A 20,966-nucleotide genomic window follows, 5' to 3' on the forward strand; every position below is an offset into this window, starting at 1 on the left:
ATACCTAATACAATGTAAATGTTATGTAAATAGTTGTAATACTGCATTGCTTAGGAAATAATGATAAGAAAAAGTCTGTACATGCTCAAATAACGAGTGCTGGAGACAGAACTTACGGGTTTTCCCGATCCGTGGTTGGTTTATCCACGCATGCGGAACCCGCGAATAAGGAGGGCCGACTGTACAAATTGAAAGAATGGAAATATTAAATAAAAATTGCTCACCATTCCATACATAGGCACTTGAGGCGCTGACACTGGGTAAGATATTGGGGGTGCCACCTGCATGCAAATAAACACACTTGTTAAATAATACTGCAAATGCTTCCATGATTTATCATTCAAGTGGATTATAGGAACAGGGAAAATTTACTCGATCTCATTTGTGCTTCAGCAGGAGGCTCAATAAATGACTGAATATACTCTAGGCTGCCTGGTCATACCTCCTTTTATGTTACATGGTGTAGGATAGTGCTCCAGGGTGTTTAGTTAAAAAAAAACCCCGCAAAACTGCAGGAGACAGAAAAAAAAGACCACAGATATACTCAATTATTAAAATCCATTCTTCTACCTTGACAACATCTCATATTTGGTTTCTATTTCACAACACACTCATCTACATTCATATTAGTAACAATCTCAGACACAGCCAGTCCCTGTCAGTGAATGTACTGAATGAAATTTTAGAAACTGAATCCATGACAAAACCGTCTCACAAAGAATTATTGGTTAGCTGCAGATTCATGTCCAAAGTTAACTCCTCATTTTCATTTCAGACCTTTGGGCATAAAGCAAAATAACTTAAAAATCAGTTATGAATTAAATTTGACCCAGCTTTGAAGCAAAATGAAGTGGTAAACAGTCATTTTCCCTTTTCCCATTTGAGCACTTTGGAAAAGGATGCAAGTGCACTAACATTTTTTCATTTCATAGTTGGGGAGCTGCAACTTCAAAGGTTACTGAAGCCATCAAGGGTATCCATATCCAGAACAGGGCATTAGTTGAAAGTACCTGCCTTAATGGCAAGACAGTATGCTAAGGCAGATCACTGCCAACTGTAGTGTGCAGTTTGTGACACTGCATCTACGGATACCAGTAAATTTTTTAATCGAACCAGATGGTTTTGTTTTTGTTCAGAATGAACTCGGGCGTTAAGAAGAATAAATTAAATGAAGCAAGTCTTTTTCCAGCTTGAAAAGAGTGTGGAGGGTCAAAAGAATGGAGGATGAAAAATATACTTGTTTTGTATGGGAGGTAGTGACTGCAACAAAGGTGAGCACAGCAAGAGGAAAGCAGGTAGCACCAAGCACAAAGGCAACCTAGATTTTTGAGGAAGGTTGGCTGACCAACTGACGTAGTTTATAAAGAATGAGACAAATTAAACATGTAAAACCCTAAAAAGCTAAATTGTAAAATAAGAAACAATGCCCCAGGTCTTCTTAAGTGCTGGCAGATATGGTTGGATCTGCCACATTTATTGCACTTAATCAAGCAGTAACTAGGGACAATTCAGCAGGGAAAGGTGCTTTCCTAGATCATCTGCAGTGTGCTGTTGGATTCCTCATGGAATTAAACAGGCAAAGTCATCCTCAGTATCAAGAACTCAGAAAATGAATGAGACTGAACTAAACATACTCGAATACATGCAAATGCATTAACAAATAGGAGTAAAAGTTAAAATTTTAGTAATTGCCAAGAGAAGATAAATCAGTTTATCCGATGATTAGTTACATAAAAAGTGGATTAGGAGATGAACATAAACAACAATGAATATTTTTCAGCAATGAGTGTACAGAATGAAAGAAAACTGGGATTAAGAGTAGGGCAAGGAAATAAGATGCCCTGCAATAAAGTTGGGCAGACCTGAATTTTCACATCTGCCAGACTAGAGAAGGGCAGCAAATCCACTTTCCCTTAAAAGATTTGGTAACATTGCAATTTTATGGGTTTCACAATCATCAAAACTAATATACTCATTCTTATCAGATTATGCAAGGAACTAGCAGTAATTCAGCTTACAGTTGAGAGAAAATACAAAGTTATCTTTCCAACCTATAAACACACTTTAAAGTAATGACGAGAGCTCTAGTTTAAACATACAAGAATGAGCTGATAAAGAAGCAGAGAAGCCAACAAATATCTAAGTGCAAGATTTTCTTAAACTAAATGAAAGATGTTCTCTGTTTAAGTTGAGGTTAAAAAATAAAGCCCAGGAGAAAGTAAACATTATACACTTTGCATTGCAAACCTTTTGTGAAATACCAGTCATTTTTAATCCAGTATGAAGCATCACAAATTGATTATATCATTTAATGAATTATCATTCAGCTAACATTAGACAACACTATAATTCTTTTTTCCTATAAGGTAATCACCAGCTTATTTTATAAAATTGAAATAGATCAAAACAAACTCCATGATTTAAAGCAAATCATTCTAGATTTCTAGTTCAAAGCTCTTCTCTCTAGTGCCATGATACATGGATACAATGACTTAAGAGATCATACAAATAGAAGTGATCATATTTCTAACCAGACTACAGGCAATTACACTTTCAAGAAGGAAAAATTATATTCAACAGTAACATGGTACAACAAATTTATTTCTGTAGCTTCAGAGGTTAAACTTGCACCCTTTTAATACATGATACTCGAACGGGTTTCAGTCAAAAAGACCAGCCATTCAATCCAAACAACCTTGGACATTGTATTCAACTCAAAGGTGAGGTTTTAATTTTCTGCAGTTTTTACATTTTTGTGCAAGTTTGATGGAGTATTATTTTGATTTTAACAGTGTTGCAAATTGAGGTTTTAAATACAAGATGTTGGTCATAGGTTGTAGTAGGCCCATTGCATTGTTGATACAAAGTAAACAATTCATGCCAGCACTTTATTTAGCAGAATCCACATTAATGAAGTTCCAAACATACCATTGGAGGGACGTTCATTGGTGCTGCACTCCAGGAGGTTGATGTAGTGGTCTTTGGTTGCCAATTTGTTCCTCCTGTCAATTTCTTTTCCCCACTCTGGGTCCACTGCTGATCCATTCTAGCACATAAGAGATAAAATTTAATTTTTGTGAGGGAGGAAAAACTAAAGATAACTTTCGCCTTAATCAATTATGAACATGATTTAATACTCCTGCTGTAAGCTGAGATTCTGGAAAGTAATTTTCCTCATTATTTGTTGCAGTTCACATTGCCTTAACCCAGCATGTCAATTCTCACACTAGTATGCAAAATCCAGGACTAAAAAGAGATATGCTTGAGTTAAGGAGGAAAACCTGCAGCAAGGAAAGCAGAATTTTTAATGTGTTATTGGAGCTCTCAAAGTGGTTGTAGTTGGTGAAGCATTCTTACTATTATGATTACACTTATCAAGACAATTAAGCCAGCTAGCTTTCCAGCTCTAGGTGATTGGTGTTGTAACATAAACCTACTTGTGTAAAAGTTGCTACCAATATTATTATAAGAGCCAAATGTATATTTGATAATCAAAAGCATTCACTTGCTGGTAAACCTATGCTGTACTCTCACCAAAGCCTCCACGTCTTTCCTGTAATGGAGGGGCCAAGTGTGGCCTAACCAGACTATTATACAGCTGTAACATGCTCTTGACTCTTATACTCACTGCCCTGACAAATGAAGGCAAACCCGTTGCATACCTTCTCTGTCAATCTACTCATTTCTTAACCATTAACTTTTCTGAGTTACTAATAGATCCAGTCAAGTTATGTTTGTTTTATATACAGCTTTCCACCACTATCCTCTATTCCTTCAATAGGCAAGCCAACTCTGAATCCAAACCATCAAGTCACTGTGGATCCCATGTATCATAATTTTCTGGATTAGCCTGGCATGAAGGAACTTGTCAAATGCCTTACAAAAGTTTATGTAGACAACACCTACTGCCCTCCCCTTATCACCTCCTCAAAAAACTATCAAGTTTGTAAGCCAAGATGTGCCCTGGACAAAGCCATGCTGACTGCCTCAAATTAACCCATATTTATCCCCAAAATAAATCTACCCCAAAGAATCTTCCCAACAGATTGTCTACCACTGTTGTGAAGTTCAATGGCTTTTAATTCTCAAGATTTTCCTCTTTCTCTTTTTAAACAAAGTAACTACATTTGCAATTCTTCATTTCACTGCGACCCTATTCATGGCTAGAGAGAATACAAAGATCTCCAAGGCACCAGCAATTTCCTATCTTTCCTCTCCCAATAACCTGGGACAGATTCCATCAAAACCCAAAGACTTATCTACTTTAATGCTGTACATACATTGCTGCACACACTGAGAAAAAAAGGAAATGAGTTGAAACATTTATGAACACAATTTATTTTAGCATATTAAACTGCTCCTACCAACTAATTTGAGACTATTAGAGGTGTCCACTTGGATTGCTCTGCCATCCCCCTAACTCTGATCTTGCTACTGCTGCTCTTTCTCATGGAGTTTCTGTAGACAATTGCTTTTTGGGATTTGAGGGGCCAAAAGGGGCAGTCATTTAGTGCTGGATTGGGAATGAATTTTTGTAGGTCAGGCCTGTTCCGACCAACCTATCAGTGACCAATTAGGATTACTCACAATATTTATTTATAAACACTCCAAACTGTAGGATGATTCAGGTATAAATATTAGCAGGAATCTGAAAAGTTTAGCTACCTAAATCCTACTACATTTACTTAAGCCACATTTTACGACTCCTAGGTCAAGTAAGATATTTCTTTTTTCATTATTACTGCTGCATGCTGTTCTGCTGAACATCGAGGACATACTATGTTGGCAACAGAATGTATGGCGACACTTGCAGCCTGCCCCCAGCACATATTCAGATTGTGTTGGCTGACACATTTCACTGTAATATGATTAATAAATAAACAAATCTTCAAAATGGATTTAAATTTCTCTGAACTTCAGTTAAGAGGTTTCAATGCAGAATTTACTCAAAATATGAATATTTTAAGTGTTAATTACTTTCAATTTAACTGTTCCAATATGTACCCATAACCAAAATCAAAGTGGTTCATTTACATAAAATGAGATTTGAAAAAAATACATGCAATATAGAAACTATTTTGGATATTAAGGATGAAACTCTTATTTCCCTACCAGTTAATGGCAAGGATGAACTGATATGGAGACTGACAATGTCAGTGATAGGGAAGACAGCAATTTACAGACGGTGAGAGGATGATAGAAAAATCAAAGTACCTTTGGAGTCAACAGCATGCCAAAAGATGTTAGAAATTCCAATACACTGAGTTTAAGTTTCAATCAAGGAATATGTTGCATGTGAGTTTTTTCGTCCCTTCATCCCTTCTCCTCTACACCTTTCCTGTTTAGTTCAGTTTCTAATGAGGTCAAATAATAATAATCCAAACAATTTTATATTTCCACCTTTCCCTCCACACCTGAATTGATCCATTTATCACTTGCCAGCTCTTGTTCCACCTCTTTATATTGGCTACTCCCCTCTACATTGTCAGTTCAAATAAAGGTTTTTGACTCAAAATGTCATCTGTCCATTTCTTTGTACAGATACTACTTGACCCATCAAATTCCTCCAGCAATTTGTTGCTGCAGATTCCTGCATCAGTCTTTGAGGTCTCCATTTGAAATATTTCCCACTGTGGTAGATACCCTTTTAACTAACACCAAATCTACTCCCTATTTCCTCAGTTAATTTCCAATTCCTGAACCAATAACATTTAATATTAAAATCCTTACTTTTTCATTGGGGTTCCTCCGAAATTCAAATCTATGAAAAGAAGGAAAAGTGAATGGAACTTCAATAGTCAATTATGGTCTTGATCAGTACCACAGAACAGAGGCAGTGAAAATGTGGATATACCAGGCAGTTTTATTTTTACTTAAAGAAATACAAAGAAAGCAAGCTTGATTTCTTTACACAGCTATGTACTCGAGGCTCATTTCAAGATATCAAAAATGATCTAAAATTAATCACTTAGTTCTGAACTTTTGAAAGAAATTGTAAACTGACCCCTAGTTTGAATAAATTCAATAAAGTCCAAAGCACAATTCAGGACTGTTCTGCTATTGTTTGGTGCTCTAATTAATAACCTTTTCCCCCCTCAAATCATCAGTAATGACATAGATTATTGTATGGCTATTTGTGGGATCTTGTCGAATTTAGCTGATCTAACTCGAGGCCCTCCATTGGTCGGGGCCAACCATGGATGCTGTGTCCCAGCTATCTATGATACACAAGCCAGGGTAGTACAATATAAAGAGCAAGCTGTGCCCACATAGTAGGCTTCTCCTCTCCACACAGCTGATGAATTCAAAGGAATGACAGAGACCAATACAGACTGGCACCAGTGTTATCACAGGAGTTGCCAGTCAGCGTTGAACTCAACATAGAACTGCCTTGGGGTTTATTCGTAAAGCTTTCCCCATGCGTGGGTATAGCCACAGGGCATCAGAGGTTTGAGATCAGCTCTCGTTCTCCACACCTGCCAACCACAGCTGACAAGCTCCATCTGTTGGTTTCAAGGTGCCACCTTTACCCCTTTTTCTGTCAGTAGAAACTATTACGCTGGGCTTAATGGGCTAAGATCTATCCCGTAACAATAATTTAGAAGCAAAATACTATTTAGGAAGTACTTAAAGCTATTCTAAAGATGCTATACAAAAGCAGGTTTTGTTTTTTTAATAGATTTGATTGCAATTTCCCTCACAAAAAAAAATTGCCATAAAGAGTTTTGCAAAGGGGCATGTGGCAGTTTTGTCTGAAGTCCTCAAGTACCAATATTTTGCAGTTAATTTTATATCTTTGAATTAAAGAATCTCCCCAGCTACACTGGCCTCATCTGAGTTTTCTCCCCCCCCCCCCCCCATTTGTCCCATTCATTCCCAACCCTCTCTACGACTTAAAATTAACTTATTTGTTTATTTCCTCAGTTCTGATGAAGAGTTTTTGATATGAAACACCATTTTTCTATCCAGGGATGCTGCCTGACTTGCTGAGCTTTGCTAGTTTTTATTTCAAGTTTTCAACATCTGCACATTTTATTTTCAGCATCAAGGTTCAGTGCCATGGCCGGAGGCAAAGCAGGGGGGTGGGGGAACACCAAATCAGACTGAAACACAGAGTGATGAAGCCCCCTCTACCCAGCATCTCATTAGCAAATGAGCACTTGCTAGAGAACAAAATTGATGAACTGAGGGCAAGATTGCCATATCAAAGGGAAATGAGAAATTGTGTTCTGTTAGATATCGAGACATGCCAGATACAGCTTTTAGACCCGAAAGCTTCTTGATGCACAGAATAGACCAAACTACTGATTTGGAAAAGGCAAAAGGTGAAGGCCTGTGCTTCATCTTTAACTCTCTGTGGTGCTCCAATGTGGCGGTTTTGTCGTGCTCATACTCCCCCAATCTTGAACACATAATAATCAAATGCAGGCCGTTCTATTTACCAGGAGAGCTCTCCTCTGTGATCCTGACTACAGTTTACATACCACCGGCAGCATACTATAACCAAGCACCTGAGATAGAAACATAGAAAATAGGTGCAGGAGTAGGCCATTTAGCCCTTCGAGCCTGCACCGCCATTCAGTATGATCATGGCTGATCATCCAACTCAAAACCCTGTACCTGCTTTCCCTCCATACCCCCGATCCCTTTAGCCACAAGGGCCATATCTAACTTCCTCTTAAATATAGCCAATGAACCGGCCTCAACTGTTTCCTGTGGCAGAGAGTTCCACAGATTCACCACTCTGTGTGAAGAAGTTTTTCCTCATCTTGGTCCTAAAAGGCTTCCCCTTTATCCTTAAACTGTGACCTGCACGATGCTGTCACCAAACAAGAAACTGTCTACCCAGCACCTTTCATATCATTGTCACTGATTTCAATCAGGCTTATTTGAAGAAGTCCCTGCCCAATTACCATCAGCAATAAACCTGTAGCACCAACACATTAGACCATTGCTAAACTAAAATAGAGAATGCCTGCTGTTCCATGCCCAGACTACATTTTGGGAAATCTGATCTCTTGACTACATACCTACCTGCATACTGGCAGAAGCTGAAGAATAATGGGTTGCAGAAGGCAGAGGAGCAGCTACGGGATTGCTTCAAGTTGGTGCACTGGGCGCATTCAAAGAGTCATCTGTGGATCTGAGTGACTACACCACAGTTGTCATGGACTTTATTAAAACAATTGAACACAAGTGTGTCCCTACAAAATCATTCAGAGTCATGCCCAAACCAAAGCCAGAGATGAACCGGGAGTTCTGCAATCTGCTGTGGGCTCGATCAGAAGCACTTAGGTCTGGTGATTAAGAAAGTTACAAGAGGTCCAGGTACGATCTCTGGAAAGCTATTTCACAGACTAAACTTTAATCAATGAAGGATGCTTGTCAGCTGTGGCAGGGCTTGAATGTTAACACCACTTACAAAGTGACAGCAAGCGACATACTGTAGGTGACAAAAGAGCATCACTTCCAGACGAGCTCAAAGCCTTCCATGGTTGCTTTGATCATCGAAACATGGAGGAGCCATCACAAACTCTCTCTGATGATCTTATTATTTCAGTGCATGAGGCTGACATGACAGCATCCTTCAGGAGAGTGAACCCACAGAAAGCATCCAGTCCAGATGGGATAACTGGCCCAGTGCGAAAGACCTGTGCTGATCAGTTGTCTGGAGGGTTCATCGACATCTTTAACCTCTTGCTTCAGCAGTCTGAGGTACCCACCTGCTTCAAGCAAGCTTCAATTATACTGGTGCCTAAGAAGAATGTGGTAACCTGCCTTAATATCTATTGTCCACTAGCACTTGCATCCACAGTGATAAAGTGTTTTGAGAGGTTACTGATGAAACATATCAGCTTTGCACATCTGGACACTGCAATTTCCCCCCATTCTTCTTTATACAACTACTCTGTCAAATTGCATGGGGATCATGAGTGACCAGCCTTTTTCAGGTCCAGCCACAAGTTCTCAATTGGATTGAGGTCTGGGCTCTGACTTGGCCATTCCAGGACATTAACTTTGTTGTTTCTAAGCTATTCCTGTGTAGCTTTGGCTTCATGCTTGGGGTCATTGTATGGCTGGAAAACTAATTTTCTCCCAAGCCGCAGCTCTTTTGCAGACTGCATCAGGTTTTCTTCCATGATTTCCCTGTAGTTTGCCTGCATTCATTTTACCCTGTACCTTTACAAACCTTCCAGGACTTACTGCAGTGAACCATCCCCAGAGTATGAAGCAGCCACCACTATTTTACGTGGTAGAGATGGTGTAATTTTGATGATGTGTGGTGTTTGGCTTTTGCCAAACACAGCATTAAGTCTGATGGCCAAAAAGCCCATTTTGGTTTCATTAGACCATAGAACTTTCTTCCAGCTGACTTCAGAGTCATAGGTCTCTTGGTAGCCTCCATCACTTTCTTGCACGGTCACTCAGTTTTTGAGGGTGGCCTGCTCTAGGCAGATTTAGAGCTATGCCATATTCTTTCCATTTCTTAATGATCGACTTAACTGTACTTCAAAGGATATTCAGTGACTTGGAAGTTTCTTGTATCCATCTCCTGACTCGTGCTTCTCAATAACATTATTGCGGAGTTGCTTGGAGTGTTTTTTTGTCTTCATGATGTAGTTTTTGCCAGGATACTGACTCACAAGCAGTCGGACCTTCCAGATACAAGTGTATCTTTACTACAGTTGTAACACCTTGACTGCACATGGTGATCTCCATTTAATTAATAATGTGACTTCTAAAACCAACTGGCTGCACCAGTGATGATTTGGTATGTCATATTAAAGGGGGTGAATACTTAAGCAATCAATTATTTTATGTTTTATATTTGAATTAATTTAGATCACTTTGTGGAGATCGCTTTTCACTTTGACACAAAATTGTTTTTTTCTGTTGATCACTGTCAAAAAAAGCCAAATTAAATCCACTGTGATTCAATGTTTTAAGCAATAACACATGAAAACTTCCAAGGGGGTTAATACCTTTTATAGGCTCTGTATATGGTGACATCCATGTACTTTTGATAATAAATTTATGTAGAACTCTAAAACTTTGAAGTACTACTTTTATAAAAGAAATTCACTTGCTAAATAACACAGGCTATTGTGTTCTTATATACATACTGCCCACAAGGTTAGCGAGGGATGAATCCAAGTCCGTTGCTAATAGCTTGTTATTCTGTTGGCTCATTGATGGTGGTGCTGTCTGATTTTTGGCAAGGAGAGTTGGCATCAACATTTCACCTGGTTGACCAAAACCTAGCAAGAAAATAAACAGAATTAGAAGATTAAAACAATCTTCTAAAAGATTTGTAATATCATCCAAAGTAAAATTATCTATTTTTTCTAAGTTATTGAGGAATTTTGTGATGCATATGAGTTCCTCATGTTTTAGGGAAATGTAAAATTACTCCTCAAACTGCTTTGCTACCTAATAGAAAGCAAAAGTATTCTTTGAGTGAAGTCAGTGATAACTTAACTCATTTGTAACTATAGTTGAAATGCAAGGGTAAAAGCTGGCATAATTTTATCTTAATCTAAAAATACTAAATATATTCTTTAATAAACTTGTCTACATTTTTGGCCATCTCTTTTACATGTTTTTGTGTCTCCACATACAAGCTTTGTGAAGTTCCTTGGGATGTTTTGTAATAGCATAAGTATTGTATCAAAACAAGATGATTTTATGTTTACTGCAAGATACTGACTAAAGTACACTGACCTACAAAAAGTAGTGGATATAGCCCAGTCCATCATTGGTGAAGACCTCCTCACCATTGAGCAAATCTATACTGAGCGCCGCCACAGGAAAGCGCCATCCATGATCAGGGACCCCACCACCCAGGTCATGCTCTCTTCTTGCTCCTACCATCAGGAAGGAGGTACAGGACCCTTAGGTTCCACACTGCAACCTATGGACTCACATTCCAGAACACCACAATACCTGTTCTCAATATTTATTTATTATATATTTTTTTCTTTTTGCACAATTTGTTGTCTTTTGAACAATGGTTGTCTGCCTTTGTGTGCAAATTTTCATTGATTCTACTGTGTTTCTATGTACCGTACATTCCGGACTACAGAGCGCACCTGATTAAAAGCCACACGCTCTAATTTTAGAAAGAAAATCAATTTTGTACTTGTACAGGCCGCACCGGATTTTAAGCCGCAGGTGTCCCACGTTGTAATATGAGATATTTACACAGAAAGATATTACACGTGAGGATTTTTTAACTTTTAATTAAATCCGTATGGTAACATAAACAAATACATATTGCAAATGCTTTTTTTCGAACAGTGCCTGTAACACAGCTACTTTTAAATATACATACGTATCGGTAACACACAAATTACGTTGCGTATACTTTTTTACTGAACAGTGCATGAACAACATTCCAATATCTCCTAACGACTGGTAAAAAAAATATATATACTGCAGCCTACCAGGAAAAGTTATTGATCGCCTTCTTCATCTTCCTCCTGCGCACTAAAACCATCAAAGTCCTCTTCTTCAGTGTCAGAATTGAACAACCTCAGGATCTCGTCACTCATTTCAGTCTCTTCGTTGTCGCTCTCACTTGAGCACACGCGGTCCTCTTCATCACGCAGCAGTCCAGCCTTTCGAAACCCGTTGGTGATGATGGACGTTGTGACACGGCTCCACTGCCGTGGATCATTTAGGATCCACTGGCAGACTTGAGTTAAAGATGCTCTTCGCATGCGTCCTGTTTTGGTAAAGGATTTCTCGCCGCTCGTCATCCAAGCCTCCCACTCAATGCGCAGCGCCACTTTAAATGCCCGGTTCACGCTGATGTCCAGTGGCTGCAAATACTTCGTGGTGCCCCCAGGAATCACAGCTGGAATTGAGTTTGTACTTTTGATGGCAGCTTTCACTGAACTTTCATTGTCAGCCGCTTAAAAATCACTATCGGTGGAAGCTTTAGTCCGGATGCTATGCAGCTCAGAACACAAGTAAAATGCGTTCTCTCGTGGCCACTTGTTTTCAGTGTGATGGACGAGTCACCTTTTTTATTAACAGTCCGAGTGAGAGACAGGTCAAACGTCGAAGGTACTTCATCCATATCTATGATATCATCTGGCCCGATGGAATTCTCCGCTATCTTTATTTGAGAGAATGTGCGGAAGTTAGCAAGTTTTTCCACATGGTCGGGAGGGAGCTGCTGACACAGAGTCGTGCGTACCCTGACGGACAAGCCTTTTCGTCTCATAAATCTAAAACACCACGATGGCCCACCTCTAAAATCTTCGATTTTCATTTTGGTGGCGATTGCTTTAGCCTTCAGTCTGATCTGCACGGTGGAAACACCACAGCCGCCTGCTCTCTGTGTGTTAACCCAGTCTTCAAGAAAGTTTTCAAGTTCGGGCCATCTGCTATGATTACCTCTGAAAGCTTTTGTCGTCTTTTTGCATTGAGTCAGTTCTTCACGCTGGCGTCTCCACCGTCTCACCATCGATTCATTTATGCCAAGATTATGTGCAGCAGCTCGATTTCCTTCTTCAACTGCCAGATTGATCGCCTTTAACTTAAAAGCTGCATCATATGCTTTTCTTTGAGTGTTTTCCATGTTGATGAGGGTGAGTACAAATGACTGATTTACAATAATTTAATTGTGAAAGTGCACTTGATTTATCGTACAATTTCATTGGACCTCTGTGAACTACTCATCAATTTTATTGGTCTACTGTTACGGGGCAAAATGTTTTTGGCGGCATGAAAAAAAACATGCATTAGCCGCACAGTAGTATAGGCCGCAGTGTTCAAAGCATGGGGAAAAAAGTAGCGGCTTATAGTCCGGAATTTACGGTACTTAATGTGAATGTTCGCAAGTAAAATAATCACAGGGTAGTATATGGTGATATATCTGTACTTTGTTAAGAAATTCACTTTGAACTTTTACTGAAAAGACTGACAAAATCAGAAGCAGGCGTGATCAGGCACATTTAGAAACAGACACAAAGATATGCCCATACTTATAAGTGTGTGTAAAAATAAATATGATCTCTAGTTAGCAGATTTTACTCAGTCAAGCAATGAAATCCAACTCACCATTCAGTTAGCAGGAAGACACCAGGTCAAAATGGAAGCATGTAAACAGAATGAGTAATAAGAAAGCTGAATCAATGTCAATGCAGACAATGCTCAATAGGCAAGAAGCTCCAAAGATAGCAGAAAAATCCAATACTCATTTTCCGAAAGAATTCTTTTAAGACTTCGCAGTGTAGCCTATTTAAATAAAGTGAAGGTAGAAACACCTCTACAACACAATGGTAATTGATGCTTAGCCAATTCTTAATTTTATACCCTACGATTGATTGATTTCTGATGACCAGAAGGTATTCAATCAACTTATTAAGAATTTCATTAGAGAATCTGATTATTCAACTTGAATGCAATATACAGTGGATCAGGCTTTGGGACTAAATAGCCCATTTACTCTCTCTTGCTGTTAGTTTAGCATCACTGTATACTGAGTGGAAATTTAAAGTTGTTAGAAATAAACCACAAAAAATACTCCAAATAATTTATTTTAAGGTGCACTAAAAATAAGGTCCTCGGGCATTTCTATGACTGGAATGCATAATGGCAACTACCAGATGTCCCCAGGTAGCATACCACATATAGAAAAAAAAACTGAATGATTAACAGGTGAATATGTAGGTTAATTTTTTTGATAGTTGTCAGGACAATTTCCCTTTCCAGAGAATGAAGAACGTTGTGCATCTTGATTGGGGGAAAGGTTAAACTGCAAAGCCTTAAAAAAATTAGCTTTGCTTAAGTATATAATAACAACATTATAACAGAAAATGCTGTAACAGTTTCTGACATATAGGAAATATTTAATATGATTAAAGCAACTAAGGACTTGTTGTTACCGCTTGCATTCTGGGCATCATTGGCACCCAACTTGGATCCAAACACCGAATCGAAGTCCACATTCATTGGTGTTGGAGCAATCATCTGAGGAACAGGTTGAGGAGCAAAACCTAGGAAAAATAAAAGTTTGATCCAATGAGTGATTCAGAAAACAAAGGGAAGAGCTACTGTACATATATTAGATATCCCAAAATGGTTTATAAAAATTACTTTTGAAATGGTACGGTCTTTACATAATTCCACAAACACCAATTAAGCCAGTATTTTGACTTATTTTGAAGGCATTCATTGATGTCTGTTAAAATTCTCTGGTCATCATCAATGAGACGTAGTATTTTATACATCCAAAAGAGTATACCTCTAACACAGTACCATTTCAAAGTGCACAATGAGGCATGAACAAATAACTTGCAGAATTGCTAGTTAAATGAACTGACAGTAATATTAAAAACTCCAATTCAAAACCTTGTTCTTTTCCTAACTTATTTTTCTTGTTACAGCATTGCTCTGGTTGATCTGTAATCTGTATGACGATACAAATACACCTTCTTTTCAATATTAATTGTTTCCAAAGAGGACTATGTACATTATTCCAAAAGGGGATCACATACGATCTTCTTGACTCCAAATCTGAAAATCCGGTGTCATCCAACCTCAGTTCTCCAGAAATAATCATGGCAACATAAATTTTTAACAAAGTACCTTGTATGCACCCAATGCTCCATCATGTACTTTCCAATTAGATATATGTAGTTGGTGATTTCTAAACCTCCGATTATGAAATCTGATACCTGTGGATCTAACTGACTAATCTTGGGCTGTTAGGATCAAGGGATACTGAGGGGCTAGTTTACCAAGTTTAAAAACATTATGAGTGGATTGGACAGGGAAAACAGAAACCTTTTCCTCCAAGCAGAGGGGATCAATAATTGGGGGGGGGGGGGCACAGAATCAAGTTAATTGGTAGGTTAATAGGATAGCAGTGTGGTGCAGTGTTGTAATTGAGCCACTAACTCATAGTATTGAATCGATCTATCAGTGTGGAGCTTACAGATTCTTCCTGAAAGGTATAGGTTCCCTGTGTGTTGCCAAGTGTCCAAGTGTTGATTGTAATTGACCACCGTGTACAGGCAAGTGTAGTGCCAGAATATGGTTGGAATATGAGAAGAACTGATAAAAATGGGATTAGTACAGGGTTAGTGTAAATGGATACTTGCCATTTGGTGTGGACTTGGTGTGCCAGTGTGTTGGTTTCCATACTAATGACTATGATTAAAGGTGAATTGAGAAAAAAAATCATCTGGTCATTGGCCTGCAGCTCACCACCAAAACAGATGATAGAGGCAGAAAAACATTTTAAAGATAGTTGAATAACCATCTATAAAATTATAAGACAAGTTCTGAGAACTGGGAGTAAGCTGATTAAATTCAGTTTTTGGCTTTCATGAACAGAGAGAATACGAACCACAGAACATAGTTTTACTCCCCAAATCCCATCCAACACTTCCTACAATAAATTATAAAATGATTTCCAATTTTCCTTTTCCATTTGGTGTTTAGCTCTACAATTTTAACCCTGTTCAATTATGTAATTTGTACCTGTAGGTTACACTATAACATTATAAAACACCCAATTCAGATATGGTACCTCACAAGCCACTTTGAACTTTTCAAATACATCCCTCTGCAACCAAACCCAATCTTGTAACTGTAATTTTTCCTCTGCAAGTGACATCAACTGTCATCAGACAACTCTTAGGTCTTCTAAACGCTCAAATTCCAGACTATTTTAAAACCAATTTGACACTTAAGTAATGCATCCATTTCTGGCCACTAAGAAATGAATTTATGGACAGTACATAAAAGCAAAAATAAAGGAAAAAATCTTTATTGTTTAGGGTCAAAGGGAAAGATGTGTTGAATATGTGAAGCAGCTTCTGGTAATCAAAAAGTTAAGAAATCCAACTAAAACAGTGCAGCATTGTGGGCCTAAGAGCCTGTATTGTGCTGTAGGTTTTCTATGTAAACGTAAACTCTGAGCACTTGAGAAGATGTGTTCAAATTAGGAGGAGAGAAATGAGAAAATGATTCAAACAGTTTCTCCCCATTAAGATTTATTAGAGTAAGCATGCAGGAGATGGATGGAAAAGAATATTTCTAGGTACAGGTTCTCTCTAGGTCATGAACATTCAACTTGTGGACAACCTGAACATATCAAGAGCATGCCTGGGAAACTGGCAGGATAAATTTGCCAATTGCTGTAGAGCTGTAGGTACAGATAGGACACTTATACATGTCTCCTTTCCTTCTCCACATCCCCAAGCTCTAAGCTACTGCACTGGGGGCTGGATTGAGCCAAGGAAGACTGGGAACACGAACAAAATCAGGAACAGAATCCTGTCATAACCGAGGGGGGGGGGGGGGGGTGACTTTCTGTCCATACCAGAAAAGAATAGATTGATGGGGTGGAGAGTGGTAGCTAGTAGGTAAAGACAGGAAGAAGATAAAACAATATCTGTGTGAAATATAATATCTGTGTGCATGTTTGCAAAGGACTGTGGTTCAAGAGAGTGGGGATAGGCAGTGTGGAACAAGAGATAATACACAACGGAAAGCATTAGAAGGCCTGATGAAAAGTAAAACATTAAAAAAAAACATGTAATATTAACTGGGTGAGAAGCCAGGAGGAAACAAGTGCACAAGGGCAAAAAGCAATGAGAACACAAAGAGATGCAGATAATTTACATTTCAAAGGAAAGCAACTCACCAAGAAAGGGGTCATGGGTAGAAATAACTTCAAGAACAGAAGCTGATCCTTTTGAGGTGAAAGAGTCTGATCCGAAAAAAGGAAGAAAAGTCCAGAAATTCGGCTAACACAAGACTTACAAAGAAGAGTATATAACATGGCTCATTTGAACCTGTTCCATTGTTAACTATGATTGTAACTGATCTTCTGTTAGCTCCATTTTTCTGCATTAGCCCAATATTTTTGCACTCTAGAACCCTAGTCTTGATCTCTCTTTTGACTCAGTGACAGTCCTCTAGGATGGAGGTCTAGGTTCATGACTGTCTGCATGAAGATAATTTCTCTATCTCAATTTTAAATGGCGTATCCCATGTTTTAATTCTTGGTTTAGACTCTTCAACCAGGAAAGCATCTTTCCCATAAGCACAATGTTAAGCCCTGTAAGAATCACTCACATTCTTCTAAACTCTAAAGGATACAGCTTTAGTCTACTCAATTCTATTCTAAACCCACCATCCAGCAAACAACTTGGTGAATCGTTATTGCATTCCCAATGACCTGTATATTTCAGTGTGGTCACACATAATTGGAGTGATATTTTCACTCTTCTCGAGCCCTCTATAAGACCAACTTTGCATTTACCTTCTTAAATACCTTTCAGAGACTTGTGAAAAAGGATTCCTTTGAAAATCAACATACTCCAATTAGTTACTAATTAAAACAGTTCCTCTCAGCTTTGTGAAGTCATTTGTGAGATCTCTTTTTGGATGACCTCTTTTTTCCCCATATTGTATTCCCAATCCTCTCATTTAGCTTAATGGTACTCTCTTGACGCTTCTTTATATTCTTCTTTCTACTCACAATCTAGTGTACATTTGAATGATCAGCAAACTTGAAAATATGACATTTGGTTTCCTCAGTTAAATTGTTCTTATTAAGAATAGCTGGGACCCAAGCACTGATCCTTACAGTATGCTACTAGTCACTGTCTATCAAAGTATGGCACTTGTTTGTTTATATTCTTGGCCTTTGTCTGTAGGCAATACAAGGCAATATTTTATACCCAATTCCATGCGCTCTGACTTTGCTGATTAACCTATTGAAAATCTGTATACATTACATCTACAAATAATTTTATTAGCCACATCCTAGAGTAACTCCAAAAGAATGGATTAACATAATTTCCCTTTCATAAATCCCAGCTGTCTGCTCAATCATCTAATTCTTCTACATTCTGTATAACATTCTTCATATTAGCCTAATAATATATTAGCCTACAAAACTGGTAGCTCCCTTCTGCTTATCTTTCTTAAATTATTAGCCCTGTTTGCTAACCCCAAATCTGTAGACACCATTCTCAAATCTATAGAATTTTTGAAAACAAACATCCTCACTGTCATCTCTAAAAACTCTGGGATCTCGATCATCAGTACTTTAGGATTTATTAGCTTTCAGTCTCAAACTTCTTTAGTACTAAATTTCTACTAGCTCTAATTTGCTTCATTAACTGTATTTGCATTTTTTCTCTTTATTCCCCAATACAAATTCTCCTGCCTCTGACTCTAACAGACACATTTGACATCGCTAGATTTCTCCCTTTGCTTTTAAATTTCTGATCAGTTTCCTCTCATTGACTCTTTTATCAAAAAAATTCGGTATCTTGGAGCTCTACTATGAAAGTCTGTGCTCCCCCAAGGGGTAGAACACATCAATTAGCTTCCATATTCATAAGTGACAATTTAGTAAATGTATGATATGTGACTACATTTTTGGACATTAAATATATGGCTGTAGAGCTTAAAATTTGCAGTTAATCTATTATGAAATTAGCAAAATATTTAACATCACTCTCCACATCATGACAGGCTAAAATTTATCATTCTTCAAGAACTAAAAATTAAAACTACCCTCGATTTTCAAAAAGTAGTCAAAGATTCTGTCACTTAGAGACTATTATTTCCTTGAAAAATATGATAAGGTTTCATCTCAATTATACTGTAAAATAACAGCTTTTTTAAAAAAAAAGTTAGGAAGTCTGGAAATCAACAGATAAAATCTCTGGTTTGATATGGAAATAGGATTGAAGTAGGACCACCTGCATTTGGAAACTTGCATAGTGGCTAAATACTCACTCACTGTACAACAATTTCTATATTTTTTATATTGCTCTAGATTTATCATTACTGCACTGTATTTATTATACACAATAGATACCTGCATCAAAGATGTCTACCTCAGGAAAATGTTCAATTTTTGTGGATGTAGCAGGACTTGGTTCAGCAAAAGAGTTGAATACATCTAGAAAAAAGTTACAAAAATTATGTGTAGTACTAAACTTTTCTCACTTCACTAAATGGGTTTATTTTGGCCAATATTTAACTCACAATAAACTTTACCAAAATAATTTCCAGTCAGTGACACAATGCTGTTTCGAGAGTCAGCAACAGGCAAATTATTCACTATACTTCCTATGTCAGAAAAAAATAACTGAACATTAAATATACTTTGTTAGCTGAGAAGGACATTCTGAAGTGAATATACAACACTGAGAAAAAAATTCACACTAATGATCCATTTGTTAGTACCAAATAATTTCCCCTTGATCCTCATACCTAATTCAAGCAAATCTGAAAAAATGGCATTAATTCAGTCAAAATACTGACACTCAATCAACAAAGTCTGCACGAGAAACTCGGCAGGTTGGAAAACATCTGTTGGGGAAAGGAACTGTGAACACTTGAATGCCTTTATCAGGACTAAGAGGGAAAATAGCAAGTAAATAGAGAAGTGGGTGCAGTGTAACAGGGGTCAGTGGGAGATTGATATACCAAGGAAGGGTGAAGGATGATGGGCAGGCCAAGCCAGGTAAGTGAGGGGGCAGGGGTGGTATTGGGAGATAGAGCAACCAATAAATAGAGGTCAAATATGTCTTCAACTAGAAAGTCAAGTGCCAATACATGTTATTGCAATAATTTGTCCTTCATACAACTCTTGAAGCGTGACCTTCCTCAGTGGAAATTTGAAACTGCCCATCATTTCAGGCAAACTCTCAATCTGTTTTTGTTGCTGATATAGATTGATTCAAGAATAAAATGGCCATTTTTGGAACCTAAATTTCTTAGCATGTGGTTCTAGATATCTGTACATCTTGTAGGATATCATGTCTGAACAAGCTACATGATGATTCTTCTATAGTTGTTTAAATTGCTAATATTATTCATGTGGAAACTCTGGGAGTTTCCAAGTCTTATTATACACACCTGCCGCAAAGAAAAATTCTACCTACATAGATATTTGAGTAGCACAGCTTGGAGACCAAAAACAATGGCAAAGGGTGAAAGGAGACAGCAAAAACAATTACAAAACAGCCAATTAAATTACAACACGTTAACATATGAGAACCTGTTTTAGCAAGAATTAATAGTAATTAAAATAATGTGGCAATTTCCATTTACTGCTAAGATGTGAATGTAACACAAGGTCCAGCTACGGTTTGTATTATAATCAGAAGCAGAAAGGAGTCTATTGGATGGAGAGTGAGAAACAATAAGCGGAACCAATGTCAGCTATATAGTAACAAGATAAAACGACAATAATGACGCAACCTCTCCTAGACAATCAATAGAAGCTACTAAAGAAATACTTCTCACAACAATCATATATCATTCTTGCTCTGTAAATTAAATCCATCTATCTTTACCTTGCCTTTTGAAAACAACAGGCTTTTAAACTCACAGCATAGCTCCAAAACCCCTACTTCACCTGTCATTTGACTCTACCTTTGTCTGTCGATGGTCCTTGACACTTGAAATTTTAAAAAAAGACTCAATTCTTCTTGATTTCAAATGCATTTAACTGTAAAAATAACCTGATGCATAAAGCTATAATCCTAAGAGTTTACACCTACTTCATGTAATAGAGCCACATTCTATCCTAATAGAATATTTGATTACAACACAGCAAATTAACATCTACTTATAACCACAGAGATATCTTGATGCTTAAAACTTTATTGTCTAAAATTATCTGAAAATTATTATTAAAATATTAGTTTCACCAGTTTAGGTGCCATTGTTTCTACAGAAATGTGAACTGTATTATCAGCTAGTGTCAATGTGACCTGAAAACACTCCATACATTTAAAAATTAATTCAGGAGTGCACGTCCAATTTTGAATTACCTGTCGGCCAAAAGGCTCAATCTCTGAAAGTGCTTAAGTAGAGAATATGCACTTCTGTGCTGATTAATGTTATCTCAAAGTATTTCAGTCACAAGTCACAAATCTAATTACCAAAGAAAAAGCACCTTAGCTTATATTCATCTA

General features: G+C 37.7%; 1 protein-coding gene across 5 annotated transcripts in view; it reads right to left on the minus strand.

The window, feature by feature from the left end:
* Window positions 1–20,966, minus strand: part of si:ch211-200p22.4 (phosphatidylinositol-binding clathrin assembly protein) — a 119,452-nt gene that overhangs the window by 6,369 nt on the left and 92,117 nt on the right. For 2 of the 5 annotated variants that reach the window (XM_059977011.1, XM_059977016.1), the window contains 6 exons: window positions 18,857–18,940; window positions 13,896–14,006; window positions 10,125–10,259; window positions 5,731–5,761; window positions 2,929–3,046; window positions 225–281 (listed from right to left, as the gene is read on the minus strand). In XM_059977011.1, the coding sequence (XP_059832994.1) occupies window positions 225–281; window positions 2,929–3,046; window positions 5,731–5,761; window positions 10,125–10,259; window positions 13,896–14,006; window positions 18,857–18,940 (536 nt within the window). The remainder of the gene's footprint in view (window positions 1–224; window positions 282–2,928; window positions 3,047–5,730; window positions 5,762–10,124; window positions 10,260–13,895; window positions 14,007–18,856; window positions 18,941–20,966) is intronic. The other 3 variants (XM_059977012.1, XM_059977015.1, XM_059977014.1) reach the window with 3 other exon arrangements.

The sequence above is a fragment of the Hypanus sabinus genome, chromosome 8, assembly GCF_030144855.1.
Source record: "Hypanus sabinus isolate sHypSab1 chromosome 8, sHypSab1.hap1, whole genome shotgun sequence".
Classification (NCBI taxonomy): domain Eukaryota; kingdom Metazoa; phylum Chordata; class Chondrichthyes; order Myliobatiformes; family Dasyatidae; genus Hypanus; species Hypanus sabinus.